Below are 20,943 nucleotides of genomic sequence, written 5' to 3'. Positions count from 1 at the left end.
CGGAGATGGGCGGGCCTAAGACGCCCTGGCTCCGCCTCGTCGCTGCGCTGGCCAGCCGCGGAAGCTCTCTGTTCCCCTGCGGCGGCTTCTGGACCGTCCGCATCGTCTCTGCCAGCCTCTGTCCCTGGCACGTGTAGGTGAGACTCCTCGTTCGTTTTTTTCTTTTCAATTTCGATGCCATAGGGTCGTTGGGGGTGGGTGGCAGAAAGGAAGCAGACGGAAAGCGGGAGTGTACTCTCTTTTGAAAAATTCAATCCTCGATGCTATAGCTCTCACGGTTAATTAAAATTAAATCTCCAGGGCATCTGGGAAAGGAGAGGCTGCAGCGTGGGAGCCTGGCTGCGCCCGCCGGCATCACCCTTAAGGCGATGCTCTGGCCCCAGCTGCTGTGTGCGGCTGGATGGAAAGGGAAGGGGCTGGCTTAACTGAGGGGAAGAAATTTGGCTTTCAGATCCTTTCATTCTCCGGAAGGGACCCTGGAGATTGGAATGAAGGAGGAGGAGGGTACCATTGCAGTTATCCACAGAAGTAAGATAATAAATGATTTAAAAAATTAACCCCAGCCTACCTCCACCTCGTCTCCCTCTCAAGGATAAAGGGAAGAAGTAACCTTTACCAGATCTGACATCTGATCCATTTTTGTCAGGCTGCATAAATTGATGAGTCCAAAAGAGGATCTTTCCTTGAAGGGTGCCTGCTTCCTGCATCTAGAGGTGTCTGAGAACCTATCCTCTAATTCGTTCCTTATGCAGGGGAGTGAGCCTGCTGAGGATGGGGGAAATTTCTCATCCGTGTTTGGGTGCCCAGTAACAGTGAGTTATTATTCCGATTCTCCTCATTGTTCATCTTGCATCATGCTGTCAAACCACTAGAGCGGACTAGCCTGGCGAGACTTTGCCTAAGATAAGATCTTTGCATATCTAGGGAATATGTCAGGTATTGTGGTTTTAACAATCCAGGCAGGATGCTGTTTCTAAATCGGTTGTCTTTCCTCCTGCCAGGTATTAAAATAAAGTAAAACCAAGCAAATGCCATCATTCTTTGGTTGGGCCCACCACCTAGTTATTCACAAAGCAAATTTAAAATAGGTCTGGTAGAGAGTGGAATTAGACAGCTTCTTCACTATTCCTCCATCTCCTGCCCTTTTCTTTCCTCCTTTAAGAAACATTTGCCCCTCAAACTTTGTTGCTAACAGGTTCCAATCAACACTCTTTAGAAAAGGGAAGAAATCTCTTCCTCTTCCCATTTTCTAAATAGTTTATCTAGGAATCACTTACTTCTATTAGTTAAGTGCGTTATGTAGTTATGACCAAATTTTAAAAAATTACACCATCGCCTCCTTAACAAAGAAGTAAATTTATATGAGAAAGTTCGAAGTATTGTTGCAGAAAAATATCATTCCTGGTGTTTTGATTCCCAATAACAAAATATTTTTTTTAACAGGAAGAGAAATTCGACTCAATTCTGAGGCATTTTTTTTTTTCCAGAAAATTCCAGGTTTTCTCTCTTGGGAAGGAGGAATACTTTAAATTTCTTATAAAGGTAACTTTATGAAAGATATAGTCTAATGGTTCGTGACTGGGTGGGACCTATGGATTCACAGGGCTCTGCCAGGGCAGATCAGAGTGGGCCTGGCTGTACTGCAGCCTGTGTGTCGCGGCCCAGTAGACTGAGAGAGGGACTCTGGCACTCCAGTTAAAATGTGACAGGAGTGGCCTCAAGCCAGTTTTGACTACTGAGGATATCAAGAAGCAGCAAGGAGGTCACAGAATGAGTAATCAGAAAGCTATTTCTCCCAGTGTGGAGAGAGCCTGTTACTAAGAGAGATGGGGTTCCTTTGAGAGATCTTTTGTTAAAGAAGCATGTCCTCTCTGCTTCTGCCTCTGACCTTCGTCAGGGTTTGAAAGTCTGCTAACCCCATAAGGCCTGGAGGCACAGCGATAGTTCTGCCTTTAGGAGGCTGTTTGTTTCCAAATTTTAACTCTGGCTCCTGATTTAGCCATCTCTTCTCAGACCGACCACTCCGCACGCACAGCACTGACTCCTCTTTTGTCTGAATCAAATGCTGCTCTTCCCTGCACTTGGCATCACTGCCCCCTTTGTCTTGGTGAAAAAGGCATCGCCATGGCCAAGATCCTTCCACATTCCCACCCTGTCATACTGCATTAGCCAGCACTGGCGCCCTTCATCTTCTGAGATGCACTTGCTGCTCACCCATCTTCCCACCCCTCCCCCACCCCATCTGCCTGGTAACTTCATTTTCTCTTCTCTGCAGAGCAGCTGCTGGCTCTGTGGGATTCTCAGCATTCGGACTCACAGAATCTTGGTGTCTTAGGAATATCAATGAGGCATCTAGCCTCACCCTGCTTTGCAGTAAGAGCAGTCCCGAGCCCACTTACATAAATAAGATCCTTAACCAGTTCACAGATATTCAGCCACCTTTTATTGAGCATCTGCCACATGCCAGGTACTGTTCTAAGCATGGAAGATAGAGTACCATCAACAAGACGTGTAGGCGTCCCTGCTTTTGTAGGATTTATATTCCAACGCGTGTATGTTGGGAGCAGGAGTGGGAGATGGAAAGAGTGTGTGTGCCATAAGCAGTGAGGCAATGAGCAAACAAAATATCAGATGGCGAAGATCATATCTTACAATGAGATGATGCTCAAGCTCCTCTCTTACTGTCAGCTACTGTTGCTGCCGGGAACGACTTCTGTGGACAGCTGTTGAACCTGGCTCAGTGGGAGAGCCTTTCAGGACCAGGTAGATGGTCAGTGACAAGAAGAATGCTGCTCACAGGACTACGAGGGAAGGCTGCAGTCTGACTGTGCTCACAGCCAATTCACAGTAACTAACTGGAGACTGGGAGTTTAAGTTGCTGTTTCTTCATCATTTCTGTCACTTTAGATCAGTCTGAGCCAAATTCCCTTTCCTTTTTACATTGCTGAGACTACTTCCCTGAGAATAGTCTATTAGTAGCTTTCAGTGGTAAAATGATACACGTTTTATTTTCGACTTGGCTTAGTACATGTAATGGTGATAAATCAAGATGCTTTTTGGAGAGTCAGTCCCTCCAGACAGGTGATATGTGGCCCCTTGAGTGACAGATACACAAATCAGAGAAGAACTGAAAGAATAGCAGGGCTGGAGCAAGACACAGTTCACTGGAGTACTGGTAAATTAACTTGAAAATGATGATACTCCATCCTCCCAGCCCCAGTCAGGTTCCTTGGAAAAGAGAGATGTGTCTGTGTGGGCAAAGGTGCAAGGAGTCAACTCCTGATTGTTCTTAGACCAGCAGAGCAGGGCACCCTGATTTGGAAGCTTTATAAGCCAGAAGTGGCAAAATGGCAGGACATTTGTGTTTTGTTTTGGTTGGTTGTCCACTTGGTAATGTATTTAAATTTGGACTAATTACAACAATTAAAATCAGGAATTTTCACATGAAATTTCGGATAATCCATACCGTTTGGGCCTGCATTTCTCTATGAAAGCAGTTGGCTAAACAGAGTGAGCTTGACGGGTGGAAGAGAACAGTAACTTTGTACTTTAGACGAGACCTGAGCTCCTGTAATTACTATAGCCCCTGCCATTCCTTATTGTGTCCAAGTGCTAAAGCTTGGTGTCCTTGATTCTTATTAGCTTTTTTCCAGCCATACTTCGTCCATGTATATTACTTATGTCCCTGCGATGAACATAAGGGCAGAGGCTTCAAAGCTTTCTGGCTTCTCCAGCCACCAAGTCTGCTCCAGTGACCATGTAAGAGCAGAGAATTATGAGCAAAGTCCACAGAAATCAGGCCTAATGGTGAGAGTTCTATGAACCAGCAGTGAACCACCCCTGTGGAGGTAGGGATGGGGTCAGTGACTGAGTGACTGATTAGATAGGAACTGGTCAGCAGGGAGTAGTGACTAGACTTCCTGCTGATGGCTCAGCCCTACAAGGGCACTGTATCTGGGCTGGCATACTCATTTTGTAGTGTTGTGAGTCTCCGGGTGTTTTACTGAATACCTAAGAGCTGTGTGTGTGTGTGTGTGTGTGTGTGTGTGTGTGTGTGTGTGTGTGTGTTTCTGTTTGTTTTTAATGAAACTCCCTTTTGGTACAATGGACGCCATCTCATTACATGCAGAGAATAGTCTCTGTCTTTGTTTAGGCTGCTATAACAAAAATATCATTTATTGGGTAGCTTAAATAATAAACTATTTTTTTCCCCTCATGGTCCGCAAGGTGGGAAGTCCAAGATCAAGGTGCAGGCAGATCCAGTGTCTGGTGAAAGCCTGGTTAATAGACATCTTCCATGTCATTAATGGTTGGCTTCTTGATGTGACTTCTTCACAGGACAGACAGAAAAAGAGAGCTCTCTGTTTTTGTTTTTGTTTTTTTTTTAATAAGGGCACTAATCTCATTTGTGAGGGCTGCACCCTCATAACCTAATTCTAAAGACTCCACTACCTAATACCGTCACATTAGGGATTAAAATTTCAATATATGAATTTTGAACAAATATTCAGTCCTTAACAGTATCATATAGAGTATTAACCTTTCCAGTAGGTTTCCAAGGGGGCTTGAGCCAGCATCAATATTATATCCTTCGTACTGGACGGCCGAGTTTCAGAATTCCTGGCTCACCAAGGAGAATCAAAACTGCTTGAGCCACCCGTTATTGGGGAAGATGGTATTTTATGCTCTCACTCTGAAATACATATCAAGATCTGCTTATGCCCTTGGGCTGATGAATTGAAAACACAGCGAAGGGTTGGGACGTAAAATAACCTTGGATAATCCCAATGTAGTGAGTAAGATTTCTATATGGCAGTTTTAAGAGACCAAAATAACCCTGGATTAAAATAAAACTGATATTTATTTTTTCCTCATATTGCAGTCCAGAGGAAGAGGGTTTATAACTGTTAGAGTGGCTCTTATTTCTTCTTTCTCATTCCTCTGCCATCCCTAGGGGTTTGCCCTTGTCTGCATGGCTGAAGATTGCCCATCAGGTTTACATTTCAGCCCTCAAGAAGGTAAAGAGAGAGGCAGATGTGGAAGTTGCACATGTCACATCTACTCACATCCTGGTGGCCAAGGACTAGTCATATGATCACACTTAGCTGCAAGAGATGCTGAGAAATGTTGTCTTTACCCAGGAAATCATGTAACCAGCTAAAAACCTCCATTATTAAAGAAGAAAACAGATATAGGAAGAGCACCTAGCAATTGTGCCATAACCGAGCTTATTAAAAATAAAGGAGCACATTAATTGTCTCTTTATTAAACTTTTCTTTAGTCTCAGTGTCTGACAAAATCAGGCTAATCCTTAATTGATACCACTTCACCTCCTCCCCCTTAATCATTAAGGCGGTCACTTAAAAAAATTTATCGAACACTTATTACTTATTGGCCTACTTGTACGGTACCACTTTGTAGAACTTATAGTCCAGTAAAGGAGATAGACGATACACAGATACAATCACAAATAAACCTTAATTACAAATGTTGATAATTCTTCTTCAAGGAATAGGTTGTTATGATAAAGAATAATGATAGAGAAGACAGGGAGCCTATTTTATGTTCGGTGTCAGGAAAGCCTTGGAGGAGTTGACATTTGAACCGAGACGTGGGGGATACAAAGGCTATGGGCGTGGGAAGGGGTGGGAGCAAAGAAGCATACCAGCCAAGGCAGATAGCATTTAGAAAGGCCTCAAGGGGGAAAGCACTTGGTGCTTGAGGCATACGTAAGCCACCAGTACGATTGGTGCATAGGTGGTATATATGAGAAAGGTGGCACAGCATAGGATGGCAGGATGGGGAGGGGCCAGATCATGCAGGTGTTTAGGCCACTTGGGTTTGGATTTCACTTTAGAACTGCGGGAAGTCCCTGGAGTGTTTTCAGCAGAAAATGGCATGATTTTATTAACGTTTTCAAGATATCTTTCTAACAGCTGAGTGGAATTGATTGTAAGACCAAGAGTAGAAGCCAGAGGATAAGGAGCATCTTTTAGGACCATAGATAAGAGATGATGGTCTCTTAGACCAGAGTGGTAAGAATGGAGAATTATAATGGCTTATCAAGGTGACATTGTGCAGCATCACATACATTGACAATCACTCGACTGAGAATGGAGGTGGAGGGTGAAAGTCAGGGTGAAGCCTGACCTCCAGAGAAAAGAGCAAAGTCTGTCTCTTCTCTTAATTCTAAAGATTAAAGTCTCAGAGATTGAGCAAATTCATTTTACCTTCTCTTATAGAAACTAAAAGGAAGGAGGAATGTTCAGAACCTGTTTCTCAGACAAAATACTAACAGCATAATAAAGTGTACAGATATGGGGAAAATAATTAAGCTTCCCTCTCTTAACAGTTGTTCCTATCTTATTTTTGACTAGGCATTTTCCTTTCTCTGTCCTATCAGGTCGACAAATACCCTTTAAGTATCTGCTACATATGCAGCTCTGGGGTCTTCCCACTGGAGATGAGGAAGTGTAAAAGAATTCCTAATTTTTAAAATGTTATAATCTTCGCCTCTCTACTCACCTCTCCTTGCTTGGAGAACAAAAAGAGGAAAAGGAGTGTTAAGAGTGAAAAGTATGCATCTTCTCCACTGGTCTCCCAGCATGTGATAGGACAGATCTCAGGAACTTTCTGGGATCTTGACCAACTTGAAACCAAGAGACAAGTGTCCTTTATAGAATACTCGGGTAGACGTGTTGGGCAAAGTTATGCCATCTTTGGGTGGCTCATTGAAAGTTGCATTTATCCATTTGAGCACAGTTGCAATGCGTGACTTGATGGTCAGAAGCCTGGATTACTGGTCCCAGCAATCTGGATCTTCATCTATGGTAGGAATAAAACTGGTCCTTAACCCTCATTTGTCTGTAAGCCTTCCTCACCCAATTTCCTTACACTCGGCTTATGCCCCAGCTAGAGTGATAGAGTTTGTGTAGTATTATATGTTTGTGCATATGACAAAAATATTGCAACACACATTGAAATTTTATTCACAACAGCATATTCTCGTACAGTATCTCCACATCACTCCAAAATAAAGTGTTATGAGAAGTAAAGGGAGGAGAAGGTTTCTGCCGAGCGCAGCCTCGTTTCCCTAACCCCTCTAATGTCACCCTATCCCTCCCTTGTTAATGGCTTTGCTTTCCTATCTTTCAAGTTGAACTCACCCTTGGGACATCTTTGCATAGCCCCATCCAGGAAGAAGCTCTGTGATGTGCGGATTATAAATTTGCTCAAGCAAATCGGATTCTTCACAAGGAATAACTAGATGTGAAACCTGGGATGGAAGAGCCAGCACCAGTGGAAGGCCAGGGCCAACTCCCAAGCCCCCACCGGGGCTCTCTGAGGAAGGTTGTGGCTGCTGCCCTGGCCCTAGATGGGGAATCCACAATGGGTCATAGGAAAAAGAGGAAGAAGGAATCTCGCCCAGAATCTATCATCATCTATCGGTCAGAGAGTGAGAAAGTGGATGAGGAGCTTGGGGAATCAGAGGGTGGAGTCCAGCCCAAAGAGGAAGAAGGAGACGATATCCTAGACTATCCTGCTGATGATGGTAAGCCTCTCCGGGGTCACTTGTTTAAAGCCATCAGACAGACATTTGCTCACTGACCTATTTCTTCTTGCTGACAAATTTCTTCTCACAAGGTTGTAGTCTTCTTCATTCAATGAATTGATAGTATTTACTGAGCATTTATTATGTTCTCTTCTGGGTGATATGAAGATCTCACCCTTTTGGAACTCCTAGTGTAATGGAAGAGACCTGTTTATACATTAAAATTAGTAATACAAGAATTCAGTGTTAATCATTTAATACATGTAAGATAAAGAAACAATAATAGTTGACTTTCATAATCAAGAAAATGCAAATTATAACAACAGTGAGTTATAGTCTTGTTTTACATTTAGGATGGCCAAAAATTGGGTAAAATATAACATCAATTTGAGGAAGTGGACGTATGCTCATACTCCTGTGTCCTGGAAATTCTCAGTATTTACTCCACAAAACTTATGTGCATCTGTGTAAGGAGGCATGCATAAGAATGTTTGTTGCTGCAAATGAACCTCTGGAGTGTTCATGATAAGCATCACTGTGCAGCAAGAGATGGATGAAGTAGATCTATTTGTGTAGATGGATTGATCTCTGAGACATATGCCCACAGTGAGCAAGCAACATCCTTGTTCTCATGTAGTTGACCTTATGGTCAGGAGAAGACAGATAGTGAACAAATCAGCAGATAAAAGATTACTTCAGGTAGTGATTTGAGTTCCCACGACAGTAAACCACAATGATGGGAAGATGAGTAACTGGTGGAGGGTATTAGTGGAGAGAATACACAGTGTGCAAAGCTTCTCTGAGGAAGTGATGTTTGAGCCGATCCAATTGATATGAAGGAGCCAGGAATGAGAAGATCTTGGGCAGAGCTTTTAGATGAAGAAGAGCAGCAGAGGCAAAGACCCTAAGGTGGGAGCACCATTGCCCAATTCTGGAATGGAGTTATTTCTGCTAAGGAGTGAAAAGAATCAGGGATGGTGGGAGGAGGTCAGAAAGGTAGGCAGGTCATGTTGGGCCTTGCCTGTCATAGTAAAGAGTTTGGGATTTGTGATCAGTGCAAGGGGAAGGCAATGGAAGACGTTTAAGCAAAGGAGAGACATCTCATTATATCTTTTAATAGTCACTCTGGCCTCTCTATAAAGAGTGGATTAGGATGGGTAAGAGTCGAAGCTGATGAGAGGCTGTTACTCAGTGTAGCCACAATAGCACTAATGTAGAAGCTTGGATGAGGGTGACAGCAGGGAGATAGCTAGAGAAGTGAGGCTGGATTTAGACTCCAGTCTGGAACTTGACGATGAATTGGAGGTAGGGAGTGAGGAAAGGGAGAAGTCAAGAGTGACTGAACAACAAAGAGGATAGATGGTGGTGTCATTCACTGAGATGAGGGCGACTGTGAAACCAATATATTCTGGGGGAACAGTAAAGCCTTTCTGAGTAGTCAGAGTCCCTGCTACTCACTATCCTGGGTGCTGCTCTGTAGGTGGCTCTGTCCTATTCCTCTTTCAGCCATGGGGCAAGGAGTCCACCAGGGCGTAGGGGACATGTCAACTTAAAGCCTGTACTCTCCCCACTCCCTCCATTTCTAGACTACATTTCACATGCCGAGGGCCACAGACTTCCCTGTGTTAGCATCTTCAGGATGGCCAAAGAATGGCTGTTTGGTGGTTGGTGGTGGTGGTGTGTGTGTGCGCACAAAGCTGGGATACAAAGGCTGGGACATCCACAGGCATATGAAGAGGCCCACACTCAGGAAATCGTAGGGATAGGAATAAGAAAGGAAGGGGGCCGGGCTACCCATCTGTATAATACACATACAGTACAAACTTCATACACAGTAGTTGACACTCATAAGCAACATTTTACAGCACTTATAAACTAGAAATAAGATCACTATAAAGTGGTGTCTGTAGTACAGTACTTCACACCCCTTCATATCACAGAGACCCTGATAAGATTGAGTCCCAGAAAAGTGGAGAGAGAACATGAAAAACAGCTTTAACCTGCTTCACCATTTTATCAGTGTAGACTGAGAGTTCACTATGGGAATAGTAATGCCAGTGGTCACCCTCCTGAGGGAGACCACCCATTCAGCCCATCAGTGACTCACTGACTCTACTACCATTTTAGATACTATACAAGTAGACACTCTCATTGTCAGCCCCAGCCTCAGGGGACAACAGTGTGATGAAATGAGTGATCGTCTGACCTTCACCTTTTTTATGCTCTGCAGGTATGTGGAACATGCCTTTGGATAGCCGCTATGTCACATTAACTGGGACTATCACACGAGGGAAGAAAAAGGGTCAGATGGTGGACATCCATGTCACATTGTCAGAAAAGGAGCTGCAGGAATTGACCAAGCCTAAGGAATTATTGAAGGAAACAACACCTGAAGGCAAAAAGGCCTGCCAGATGGCAGCAGACCGCGGGCCCCATGTGGTCCTCTGGACGCTGATCTGCTTGCCCGTGGTTTTTGTCCTCTCTTTTGTTGTCTCTTTCTACTATGGCACTATCACCTGGTACAACATCTTCCTTGTGTATAATGAGGAAAGGACCTTCTGGCACAAGATCTCATGTTGCCCCTGCCTCATTCTCTTCTATCCAGTGCTCATCATGGCCATGGCCTCTTCCCTGGGCCTCTATGCTGCTGTGGTCCAGCTCTCATGGTCCTGGGGAGCATGGTGGCAAGCTGCCCGGGACATGGAGAAAGGTTTCTGTGGCTGGCTCTGCAGCAAGCTAGGTCTGGAGGACTGTTCTCCCTACAGCATTGTGGAGTTGCTTGAATCTGACAATATCTCAGGCAATCTCTCCAACAGGGATCCCATCCAGGAAGTAGAAACTTCTACTGTCTAAATTCCCAACACCTTCCTTTCTTCTCTGGTCCCAAGTAGCCTGGATAGCACTCAATTCCAGAAGATTCTTTCTTTTGATTATCTCCTCCCGCTCACAGTCCTAGAATATTCTAGCCCACGCTGATCTGCCCTACCATCTTGTTGGTTCAGGAGGGCAGGGAACAGAAAAGCAATTTACAGGAAAGTAGCCTATACAATGGACAAACTCTTCCTCATTTCCTGCCCTAAAATGGCTATCTGGGATAGGAACCTCAGTTGTTTGTCAGTTTAGGAGCTCGAAGGTGCTACTGATGCCTGGAACCCAAGGGAGTATATGGCTAAATGTGACAGGGAGAAAAAGGATGCTCTGTGGGGAACCAAGTCCACCAATAAAACAATAGATAGGGATGGAGTTAAATATTTAGGAAGTACAGTATAGCAGAATGTAAAGATTTGTGTGTATCACTTAGGGTTTTATTTAACTGCATATAATTAATATCCCAAAATAGAAGTTTATTTCTTTCTTGTATAGAAGAAGTCTGGAGGCAGACCATCACGCAGACTATTGGGATGCAGGCTTCTTTTATCCTCCTACCATTAGTGAGGTGCGATCCTCATCATCCTTATCTTTAACAGCCCAGTGCTGTCTACATTTGCAGCAGCCACATCTATGTTTTTGGCAGAATAGAGGAGGGGGCAAAGAAGAGCACATTCTCTCTGTTCAAGGAGACTTCCCAGAAGTCTCCTCAACACTTCTTATATATCTCATTGGCCAACCTTTAGTCACATGACCTCACAAGCAAAAGAGGCTGGGAAGTGTAGTCTTTTGACTGCACAGTTATATATCAGACTAAATATTGGGGTTATGCTAATTTAAGAAAAAAGGAAAGAATGACTATTTTGGTAGGCAAGTAAGAATTCCAGTAATTATTTAATACATTCAGATCTCAAACTGTGAATATATTTTTATTTATTTATTTATTTATTTATTTAGGCCTGAATATTACACAGAGATTTTATATGTGGATACTAGCTATATATACTATGTATATGCTATACATAGATATTAGTAACTCATTTACTTTGCAATTAAATATCTATAGTGTCATGTGGTTTCAGAGTTTTTTAGAAAGGGAAAGTAAAGAGTTGAGTACAATTATATAATAAGTACAACTATATAATAGTACTATATAACATTAGCATAATTTTTTTCCTGGAATGAATAAAAAAAATTATATATATATAAAAGGAATCTTAACAGGTCAAGCAGATTTGGGAGGTTTTGGTCCCTTACAGGATTATCTGGTACTCATTTCTTATTCTTATGTCAGGAAGAAGTTGGTGAATCAAACCACACCATTGGGCTGCTCTCCCATCGAAGGCTAGGGACATCTGCCTCATGTATGGTGCTGAACTCCATCTTCCGAAGAAACTAACCCCCTTTTAAAAATAACTAGTTTGACAAAAACAAAACAAAACAAAACTCTGCCCAGCATTTTTGAAGATAACCTTGGTGCTTTCTGGTGCTTTTGCAGAAATATAAACATTGAAATTAAAACAAACAAATAAAAATAAATTCAAATCAACACTTGCTCATTTTGTCTTTGAATTTCTCCCAAACTGCTTTGAATGCTACAGTATGCAAGAAGTGGCTCTTTTACCTACATATAATGGTCTTAATCATTATGCTTCGACTCCTTCCATGTGCCACTATTTTGTGGAGATTCCATTTAGGTGAACTGTTTCCATAGTCACACATTTACTTAAGCCTGCATTAGGAAATTGCAACCACTTTCATCACATTTTTCTGGAATTGGCCAGAAATCAATGCCCAAGGCAAAAGTCAAAATTAGGACAACAGTAAGGGAGCAATAACAGAATGGGGGAGGGCGGAGGAAAGGTGAGGCCCAAGGGACATAGATGAAGTTGACATGGCGCTCACCCTAGTCGGGGTTGCAACATAGTGGAAAAAATAAGCTTGTAAACTAAAACCACTTCAAAAGAGCTCTAACAGAGTTCTGTAAAAGCCTAGACTAGAAGAAGAAAAATTAACCAAACTATGAGGCATGGCTCATGGGGTGGGGCACCCAAATAACAATGTCATTCTCCTTTTCTCATCCCATCCATTTCCTTCATATGGGACTGTGGCTCCCACACATCTCTATCCTCAAATGCCCCTTTTCTTCTACTAGCCATAGCCCATCAATCTCTTATTTTCCTTCCTTCCATCCAATTCTGTATCATACAAATCCAAACAGATCCTGAACTGACAGGGAGAAATGAAACCAACAAAGCCAGAATCCTTCTGTTGTGGAGGAAGAAAGGAGTAGCTACACACACTGTCATATTAATAATGTTTGCCTCTTTTTGATGGAGGCCTTTTGAAGTGGAAGCAGTGCTTAAAGTCCATATGGATTCTCAATATCATGACTGTCTAGCTGCCTGAAAGTAGATGATTCTAAAGATCATCCACTCTAGGGATGGCTAAGATGCAAACAAACACAAGTACTAGAATCTTTTATGTCTTCCAGGAAATAAACCTGTACTGGAGGGTGTGTGGGTGTGAGAAAGCCAGAGGGAAAGGGAAAGGGAGAGAAAAAAAGAGAAGAAGAGGAAAAAAAGAAAGGAGAAACTACATAGAAGATAAAATATGGACATGGACATAAAGCAAGTAAATTTCTTTCACCATGGTGAGTTACCAGTAATTCTATTTATGCATCATATAAAATTTTTTTAACATATTTATTTTAAAAGAACTCGAGTTTAAATCAAAAGCTTGAAGAACTTCTGGGCTTCAAGAACAGTCTGAAAACATCTGCCTTTTCTGGCTTCAGCGCATTTGTAACTTTGTCTCCCTCAAAGCCCCTCCCTCCTCATGGCCTCTCCCCATCTTTTCAGCTTTGTGTCAGCTTTTCCCAGGTTCAATTTTAAGAGGGACGGAATTTGGTCGGATTTGAATTCCCAGTCTGGGCAGAGGTTTGGAGATACTTTGTAAGTTGTTGGAGACTTTGTCCATTCACTTGTCAGCTTGTGGGCCATTTGGTATAGAAAATAGTTGTTTCTCTGCAACGTTTGGCTTAGTCATGCCTCTCTCAAAGGGGCAGAGACTACAGGCTGGACAGATTTCATTGAAAGAGGGCGGTAGTAAGTTCGTCAGGTGCTGTGATTGGTAGCCACCATTTCTGGAAAAACTCCCTAGGTTTGTCTTCTGAATTAAACCTCTCCTCCTTTCTTCCATGCTAGCGACACTCCGAACTATTGGGAGATCCTTAGCAAATGCTATTTCATAGCTCGAGGCCTCTGTACATTCCATTTCCTCGGCAAAGAATGTCCTGTTGTAGCCGCCAGCCCCCAATAGACACACGGGCCACCAGAAATCAGTGAGTTATAGGAAACGCACTTTTTATTCAGCCAGCTGGGTCTGCCAGGGGTATGCAGACCCCAAATTAAGCAGTCCCGAAATGGAGAGGTATAGGTTTTTTTAAAGCCCTAAACCACATTCTTCATTCTGTCTAAACACAAAAGTCTATTTTTCTTCTATTTACTAACTGTCAACCCACAGGTCAGTTGTGCAAGCAAGGGAACAGAAGCAGAAAGCTTATCGTTAGAATGTTATGTTCCCATGGGCAATAGCCTATGTTCCTATAGGCGATAGACAAGCAGTAATTTCCTAGCCAGCACACTCTTTTTAGAAGACAGACTTAAGACAAATGACTTACTGGAGTCATACTCACATTCAAGGATATCTAACGCCAGAGCTCTGACATAAAATTCTCTATGTGTTATTCTCAATAAGAAAAAAAATGGAAGTGAATCTTTTGGAGGAGTGATTCGCATTTATCTAGCTTTAGAGAGTTGGGCAGATCAAGGACTACTACCGCGACCGCACCAGGCATTCCGGCAGGAAATCTGCGCATGCTCAGAGTCAGCGAGTCGGCGAACAGTTTCCCCGCCCCTTCCAGGTTCCCGGAGAATCCCGTCTACCTCTCAAGCTCTCGCTCGGAGTCCTCCGGAACTGAGTTGCGGCGCGGCAGGTTCCCGCCCGGAAGAGGTGACCAAGCCGCTTACGGACCGGCAATATGGCGCGGTGGGGGAATAAGGTAGAGCTATGAGCTTGCACCCTGCCCGCGCTGGGGATGGAGAGGGTGGTTCAGAACAGGAATCGTGGGATCACGGCGGTGCCAAGGAGTGAGGAAAAAGAGATCATGGTGGGCCATAGGCTGGATCAGTAGGGCCGAGACCCAGGGATGCGCTGTAAAAAAAGGGATTTGCAGCTCTCACACCTTAATCTGAGCCTCGCCTTTTGAGCTCCCCATCCCTTTCGCCTTCTCAGCCCTCCCATCCTCTCACTTCCTCTCCAGGCCTTCCTCATCCCACCTCTCTCCCAAGTCGGCCTCCCTCTCTACCCTTCAATCCCAGCCCACCCCCTAGCGCCACATATTTCCATTACTTCTGAGCGAGGGTTTTGAAAAATTATACGAGAATGAAAGTTAGCCATGGTAAACACCTATCCCACAGAATTGTATAACTTCAAAGAGGGACTGTGAATAAAATAACTTGAAATGTAAAGAAAACTTTATATTATTATCTCCATAATCTAATATTTCGCGTTATTAAAAGTATACTTTGTGTGAGACACTAATCTAAAGGCTTTATTCCTATATCGATCTTCACAAGGAACCCATTAAGTGAAAACTATTATCCCCAGTTTATAGGTGAGAAAACCGAGGCATAAAAAATGTGCTTAGCCCAGGGCATCCCGTCCATAACTGGTGAAACTCAGATTTGAACCCAGACTTGTTGTGGAGCCCTGGAGAACTTCTGCATTCCTAGGAATCTAAGACTCTTGGTGTCCCAGATTAATAACAGTACAATGAATTTTTAAAATTTCTTCAATGTAAGTGAAGAGTAGTAGTTGTCTAGAAAGGTCACTAGAGGGAGGTGTGTTCAAGGGAGTCCCTTTACTAGGCATCTGATATACAGATAAACAAGATAGGAGATTGTGCAACTGATCTCTAGCCCCTTCAATATCCCCTTGGGAAATGTTGATTTAAAACAATTATGAACATATGTTGCCACTCAACTCCCTTGTACCTCAGCTCTAGTGGAGCAACTGTTTATGGCAGGTAGACTTGCAGCAAAATTCAGCCTTTATTGCTTTGGTGTATAAAAACCAAGTTGCTATGCTGCCCAGTTTCTCTTGCTTTTCTTACTGCTGCCAGAAAGGAACTTGAAATATTACATAGACTATTTTTCTTCTGTACAAGTTCTATATTATAAAACCCTTCGATGCCATTTTTTGGATACCCGATTTATAGCAAAAGACAGGCCTCTGAGCACTGCTTTTTGTGAAATAGCAGGCTAAGTGACATTCCCAAGGACTCAGAGCTAATCGATAATAAAGATGGGACTGAATTTCAAGCCTCCAGATTGCTAGTCTAGTCTTTTTTTCACCATAAGAATTATCTTTTCCTTGAATTCAGTAAACTGGAGGCTAGAATGAGATAGGTGTGGGGAATGTAGTGCTGTAGACATGTCATACTGGTGACTTATAATCCACTTGAAATTATTAATCGCTATTTGTTCAAGACTCCTTGAGCTCATACTCAATTAAATTTTGGATGCCAAACAGAATTTCACATGTATCCTTTTAGTTTATTTTTCCACTATTTCCTTAGTCCTTATATAATTAATTGCTATCTAATGACTAGGTGTTTTTATTTGTGTGGTTCTCTCAATCTATAATTTCCCTTGCTCACATGATTGACTCCTATTCATTCTTTAAGATTCCCATGTTTCATATCCTGACAGCCTTTTCTGCTTCCTTTTCCTTCTATTCCTTCCACTGCATACTTCTGTCATGGAACATTGCACTGGTATTACTTGTTTTTGTGCCTTTGTCCCCTACTGGAATGGCTTCAGTGTCTTGGTCTTCATTTTAGATTCCCAGTTCATAAACTGATTCAAATTGTTTGGGGTATATCATTTTAGCATATATAGATTGTAGTAGTCACCTGTTGCCACAAAACACTTTATAACAAACTACATCCCAAATTACTGGCTTATGACGAAAGCATCTATTCTCATGCTTGTGGGTCTGCAGATCATTTGCAGTTATGTGATGTATTTTGGGCTCAACTGGGCTGGACTTAGCTCTAGCTTGCAGATTGTTTTCAGATCATACCAAAGGAGCAGCAACTACCTGGAGCATGCTCCTGTCTTGGCAGACACTTTCTAGCTTTTAGAAAATATTAGGGCTAATTAAAGTTTCTCCATAGTGAAAATTTATGTGTCTTACTCTGCCTCCCTTTATCATGTCCCTTAAATATCAGTGCAGGTTCTTAAGGTGAAATAAACAAAGGACCTATCTCTTTTTTTTTTTTTTTTAATGACTATCATGAACATTTCTTAAATATTCTTTGGGACTTTGTTTCTAGGCAGCTGTTGTGCTGTGTATAGATGTGGGCTTTACCATGAGCAACTCCTTTGCTGGTGAAGAATCTCCGTTTGAACTAACAAAGAAGGTGATATCCATGTTTGTGCAGCGACAGGTGAGCTCATAACTCGTTCTAACTGCTTGTTGCCTCCATTTAATAATACAAGATATTAGCCTACTTACAGTGTCCAGCCTCAGTGTTTTGAGGAAGCTGAAGAGTTTTCTTACATACATTCGCATGTATGTCCAACTACCACTAGAACCTGATTTTTTTTTTCTCTTTTGTTTTTGGCCGCTCTGCTGAATTTTACAGTTTTTACCAGAAACACGAGGCATTGTAAGTCATGTATAAAAGTATAATCTTTAGAGCCAGATGGCCTTGGTTTGAACCCTTGCTCTGCCAAGTCATTTGCTTTTCTTGTGATCTTGAACAAGTTTTTGAACTGCTTTGTGCCTATTCCAGTTACCTTTTGTTGGTAACATCCTATCCCAAAACTTAATGTCTTATGTGACATGTAGATTCACTCAAATGGTCACTAGGGCTCAGTCGTCCGAAAACCACACTTGGCCAGATATCCAAGACAGCTCATTCCCATGGCTGCTAGTTATGCCTTGTGGTGGCTTTGCTTTCAGTTGGGGCTGTCCATCAGAACCCTTGCATGTGGTTTCTCCATGTAGCATGAGATTCTCACAGTGCAGTAGCTAGTTCTAAGAAGGAATGTCCCAGGAGTGAGTATTCTAAGAGACCTACCTATGTGGCTTTTTATAATGTAGCTTTAGAAATCCCAGAAAGTCATTTCTGATGCTTTCTATTAGTCAAGCAAGTCGCTAAGGCCAACTCACATTCAGAGGGGGGAGGGGATGAATTAGACTCTTCTCTTGCTTTCCGCCCCTTCTACCTGGTATGACTACTAAGTCCATGAAGTTCTGCTTCTTTCCCCGGGTATTGCGTCTCCTCCTGGACGGCTCTGCTGTTTCTTCTGGGTGTTGCCCTTCCCACTGGGCACTACTACCTCCCACCTGTCATCCTAGATTTTAACAAATTCTGATGACCTGGAGTCCCTAATATATTAAAGAAGAGAATGCCTGTAATCCCATTCTTGGTTATAATATTTATGTTGGTTGTATTCAAGTAGTGCTGCCGTGCCCAATGTGCTATAGATTTTTTTTTCTTTTTTTTTTGAGAGTGAAACAGTGCTTTCAGTTTTTCTTTTTTGGCTCTGCCCTTTCTATGGGAGTCCGAGTGAATCCCGAAAATTGGGAGACAAAACCTGGTGCCAGTCTCATGCGGCACTCAGAATTTCCTTCCTTCTTCTGACTGAGGTTTTGTCGTTGAGTGAGAGTACCTTGCCTTAAGATGGATTCTTATTTAGGAGACAGAAAGGATTCTAGCTGGCCTGCCCCACTAGTATGCTGGACATGTTTGAACTCCTCCATGTATGTACAACTAGGGATTGTAGCTGGAGTTGTTAAGAGACTGGGGAATTTAACAGACCAAACAAAAATGAAGAATGACAGAATTCCATCCTCTCCCATGCAGCATTCTCCCCATTGATGTAAAAAGTTTAATAAGTAGGTGGGAACAACACTGCCTGTTGTGTCAGATACTATATACTTTGATATGAAATGTTTCATAAAAGAGACAAATGCTAATGGAAAGCTATTTTTCCATCATCTAGCAATATAGAATTATAAAATTTTGACAACTTTGATTTCTTTTTCTTTTTTCTTAAAAAAAATTATAAATAAACATGAAGCCCCTTGTTTTTCCCTTGCTAGTCTTCCTGTTTCCTCACATTTCCCTCCTTTCCTCAAAATTTGCATAGTTATTACCATGTTTATTTTATATTTTTGGGCATAAATGATATTTAGCATTGTATGATGCTCTCAAAGGTGTATGTAATATTATCATATGATAAATGTAATTTTTCAGCTTATTTTTTCTCAACCTTATGTTTTTGAGATTTATTCCTGTTGATAAACATTGCACAAATTTATTCATTTTTTACTTGATGGTAATAGTCCATTGTAGAAATACTCTGCAGTGCTTTTTTGTGTTCTGTTGATGGATAGCTCCCACCCTAGTTTTGCCCTGCTATAAACAGTGTTGATGTGCACTTTCTTGTTCATTGTCTCTCTGTGTACATGGGCAAGAATCTCTCTATGGTATATGTACCTGTAAGTGAAATTGTTGTGCCATAGGATATAAACTGGCAATTCTTTTTTTAATCTCTGGAAAATTTAAACCTTGGCAATCGTTCCAGAAAGACAGACTAAAATTTTTTGAAGTTATCCATACTTAGTTTTCATTGAGAATCAGAGTCTGATTTGGCTAGAATTCTTCAAGAATAGTTACCACCCTCTCATTCCCCTGTGCTGAAATGAAGGATGGGACCTATAGTCAATTAAAACATTTGCTTAGAACCTAGGAATTGTCATTGTCCTATGAGCTATCTAGCCCAACCTTCTATTGTTGACAGTAGCTCCAGGGACCTGTTGTCTCACTCCCTGAAGGTTAGGTATCTAATGGCTTCCATCTTGTACTATACGGTTTTCAACCTTCTACCATTGTTTTCTAGGTGTTTGCAGAGAGCAAGGATGAAATTGCATTAGTCCTTTTTGGCACAGATGGCACTGAGAATGCCCTCGCTTATAAGGATCAGTATCAAAACATCACAGTGCACAGACACCTGATGCTACCAGATTTTGACTTGCTGGAAGACATTGAAAGGAACATCCAACCAGGTTCTCAACAAGCTGACTGTATCCTTTTTCATCCCGAGAATACTCTTAAGAAATTACCTTTAGTCTGGGAAATTTGGGCGAGGTTCTCCAAGTCCCAGCTCTGACTATATGAACATTTTTGGCTCTGAGGTCATGCAGGTGATATGTTAGGAATTTAATCAGGTTGGATTGCATGTCTGGATTTCCAACCTTCCAGAATCTTGCCCCTTCTTTGCACTAGTGATACTGAGAGGATGGGAAGCATTGGAAGGGGAAGATACCAGGGATTGGGGAAGGGATATGTGTGTATCAACAGTATGCAGAGCATTTGGTGGTGGTGATGGTTAGAAACATTTGGACATAGAGAAGATATTTCTAAAAGAGTATAGCATTAGCACTGTCCATGCTTTCTTGGATGGAGGATATTTTTGTGCCAAAAATCCGACTGATAGCCAAACTGTAACATTTTTATTTTTTTCCCTCATTTTAAGGGATTCCACTTATTTTTCTAAATAGTTAGAAGTGCCATCCCTGATCACTAAGAGTAACTTACAAATGCCATGTTTTGGCTCACTTCATATTCAAGAATGTACCATGATCACAAAAGTAGGTTTTAGTTACTGCAGAATGGCATTATAACTTTTGTTTAAATGAATAAAATATGTTAGATTACCTTTTAGTTTATTTTATTTTTCCTGGTTATATGTTTCAGGATGCACACTTTGAGATATAGCATACATGCATATATATGTGTTAGTGAAATAAACTAATCACACACTCAGCACAGTAGCCACAATTACCAGCACGTGGACTTTATCAGAAAAAAAGTTGCATGTTCTTGGGATAAAGGGAATGTTTGGTGATATCTTCTGCCCTTAACTAGCTGAGTCCTGGATGCACTCATCGTGTGCATGGATGTGATTCAACAAGAAACTGTGTAAGTGTCTCAGCCGAAGAGAGCTGGAAATGAGCTTGTCTTCAAAAATAGTACGGGTTGATGTATTCAGTGCATTGTGTGATTCAACGTTAATCAAGCAGCATATTTGTGTGCCTATAGAAACTTTTGATAGAATTCTATGGTTCAGTTCAACTTCTCTTTTTTAAAAATTTAAAAAGAGGAAGGGATATACTTGAGAATTTCTCTGGGAGAAATACATGTTTGGCTTTTTCGAGTCCCTTCCTATCTGACTTAAGCTAATTACCAGAAATAAAAAAATACTTAGTACCATGGTCCATGTGTTACTGAAATTAGATGCATAGGCACTCTGACCGGCTTCTTGATTCATTACTTATTTATTTACTGGCCTTTAAAATGTGTGTCTGTGAATACACACATGAGCACATTCCTTGACCATTAGGAATAACCTTTGCAACTAAAATTTCAGCCCTAAATTCATATT

At 41.9% G+C, this 20,943-nt stretch overlaps 2 protein-coding genes across 11 annotated transcripts in view; both read left to right on the top strand.

Moving 5' to 3' along the window:
* Positions 1 to 48: 48 nt before the first annotated feature.
* Positions 49 to 11,971, top strand: TMEM169 (transmembrane protein 169). Of its 10 annotated transcripts, XM_036235985.1 has the most exons (7): positions 63 to 137; positions 452 to 528; positions 1,444 to 1,542; positions 2,689 to 5,018; positions 7,188 to 7,552; positions 9,783 to 10,988; positions 11,715 to 11,969. In XM_036235985.1, the coding sequence occupies exons 5-6, from the start codon at positions 7,282 to 7,284 to the stop codon at positions 10,403 to 10,405; spliced, it is 894 nt and encodes a 297-aa protein (XP_036091878.1). In that variant the 5' UTR covers positions 63 to 137; positions 452 to 528; positions 1,444 to 1,542; positions 2,689 to 5,018; positions 7,188 to 7,281; the 3' UTR covers positions 10,406 to 10,988; positions 11,715 to 11,969. The 10 variants fall into 10 exon arrangements, 9 of the variants coding, with proteins under 9 accessions (XP_036091876.1, XP_036091878.1, XP_036091883.1 ...); XM_036235990.1 differs by lacking the exons at positions 1,444 to 1,542; positions 2,689 to 5,018; XM_036235989.1 differs by lacking the exons at positions 452 to 528; positions 2,689 to 5,018 and having other exon boundaries at positions 86 to 137; positions 1,488 to 1,542.
* A 2,369-nt stretch (positions 11,972 to 14,340) lies between these two features.
* Positions 14,341 to 20,943, top strand: part of XRCC5 (X-ray repair cross complementing 5) — a 75,827-nt gene continuing 69,224 nt past the window's right edge. Inside the window, exons 1-4 of the mRNA XM_016156705.2 lie at positions 14,341 to 14,483; positions 16,821 to 16,934; positions 19,399 to 19,582; positions 20,432 to 20,480. Of these exons, the coding sequence (XP_016012191.2) occupies positions 14,463 to 14,483; positions 16,821 to 16,934; positions 19,399 to 19,582; positions 20,432 to 20,480 (368 nt within the window). The 5' untranslated portion in view covers positions 14,341 to 14,462. The remainder of the gene's footprint in view (positions 14,484 to 16,820; positions 16,935 to 19,398; positions 19,583 to 20,431; positions 20,481 to 20,943) is intronic.

The sequence above is a fragment of the Rousettus aegyptiacus genome, unplaced genomic scaffold (assembly GCF_014176215.1).
Source record: "Rousettus aegyptiacus isolate mRouAeg1 unplaced genomic scaffold, mRouAeg1.p scaffold_m13_p_2, whole genome shotgun sequence".
NCBI classification, from domain to species: domain Eukaryota; kingdom Metazoa; phylum Chordata; class Mammalia; order Chiroptera; family Pteropodidae; genus Rousettus; species Rousettus aegyptiacus.
The sequence above is the reverse complement of the archived record's forward strand: the minus strand, read 5'-3'. Positions and strand labels throughout refer to the sequence as shown.

What these genes read in the sequence shown, in the direction of transcription:
- TMEM169 (XM_036235988.1), top strand. Translation starts at nt 7,282, where the DNA reads ATGGAAGAGCCAGCACCAGTGGAAGGCCAGGGCCAACTCCCAAGCCCC. An exon ending in AGACTATCCTGCTGATGATG is followed by an intron (nt 7,553 to 9,782) that starts GTAAGCCTCTCC and finishes TATGCTCTGCAG; the next exon opens with GTATGTGGAACATGCCTTTG.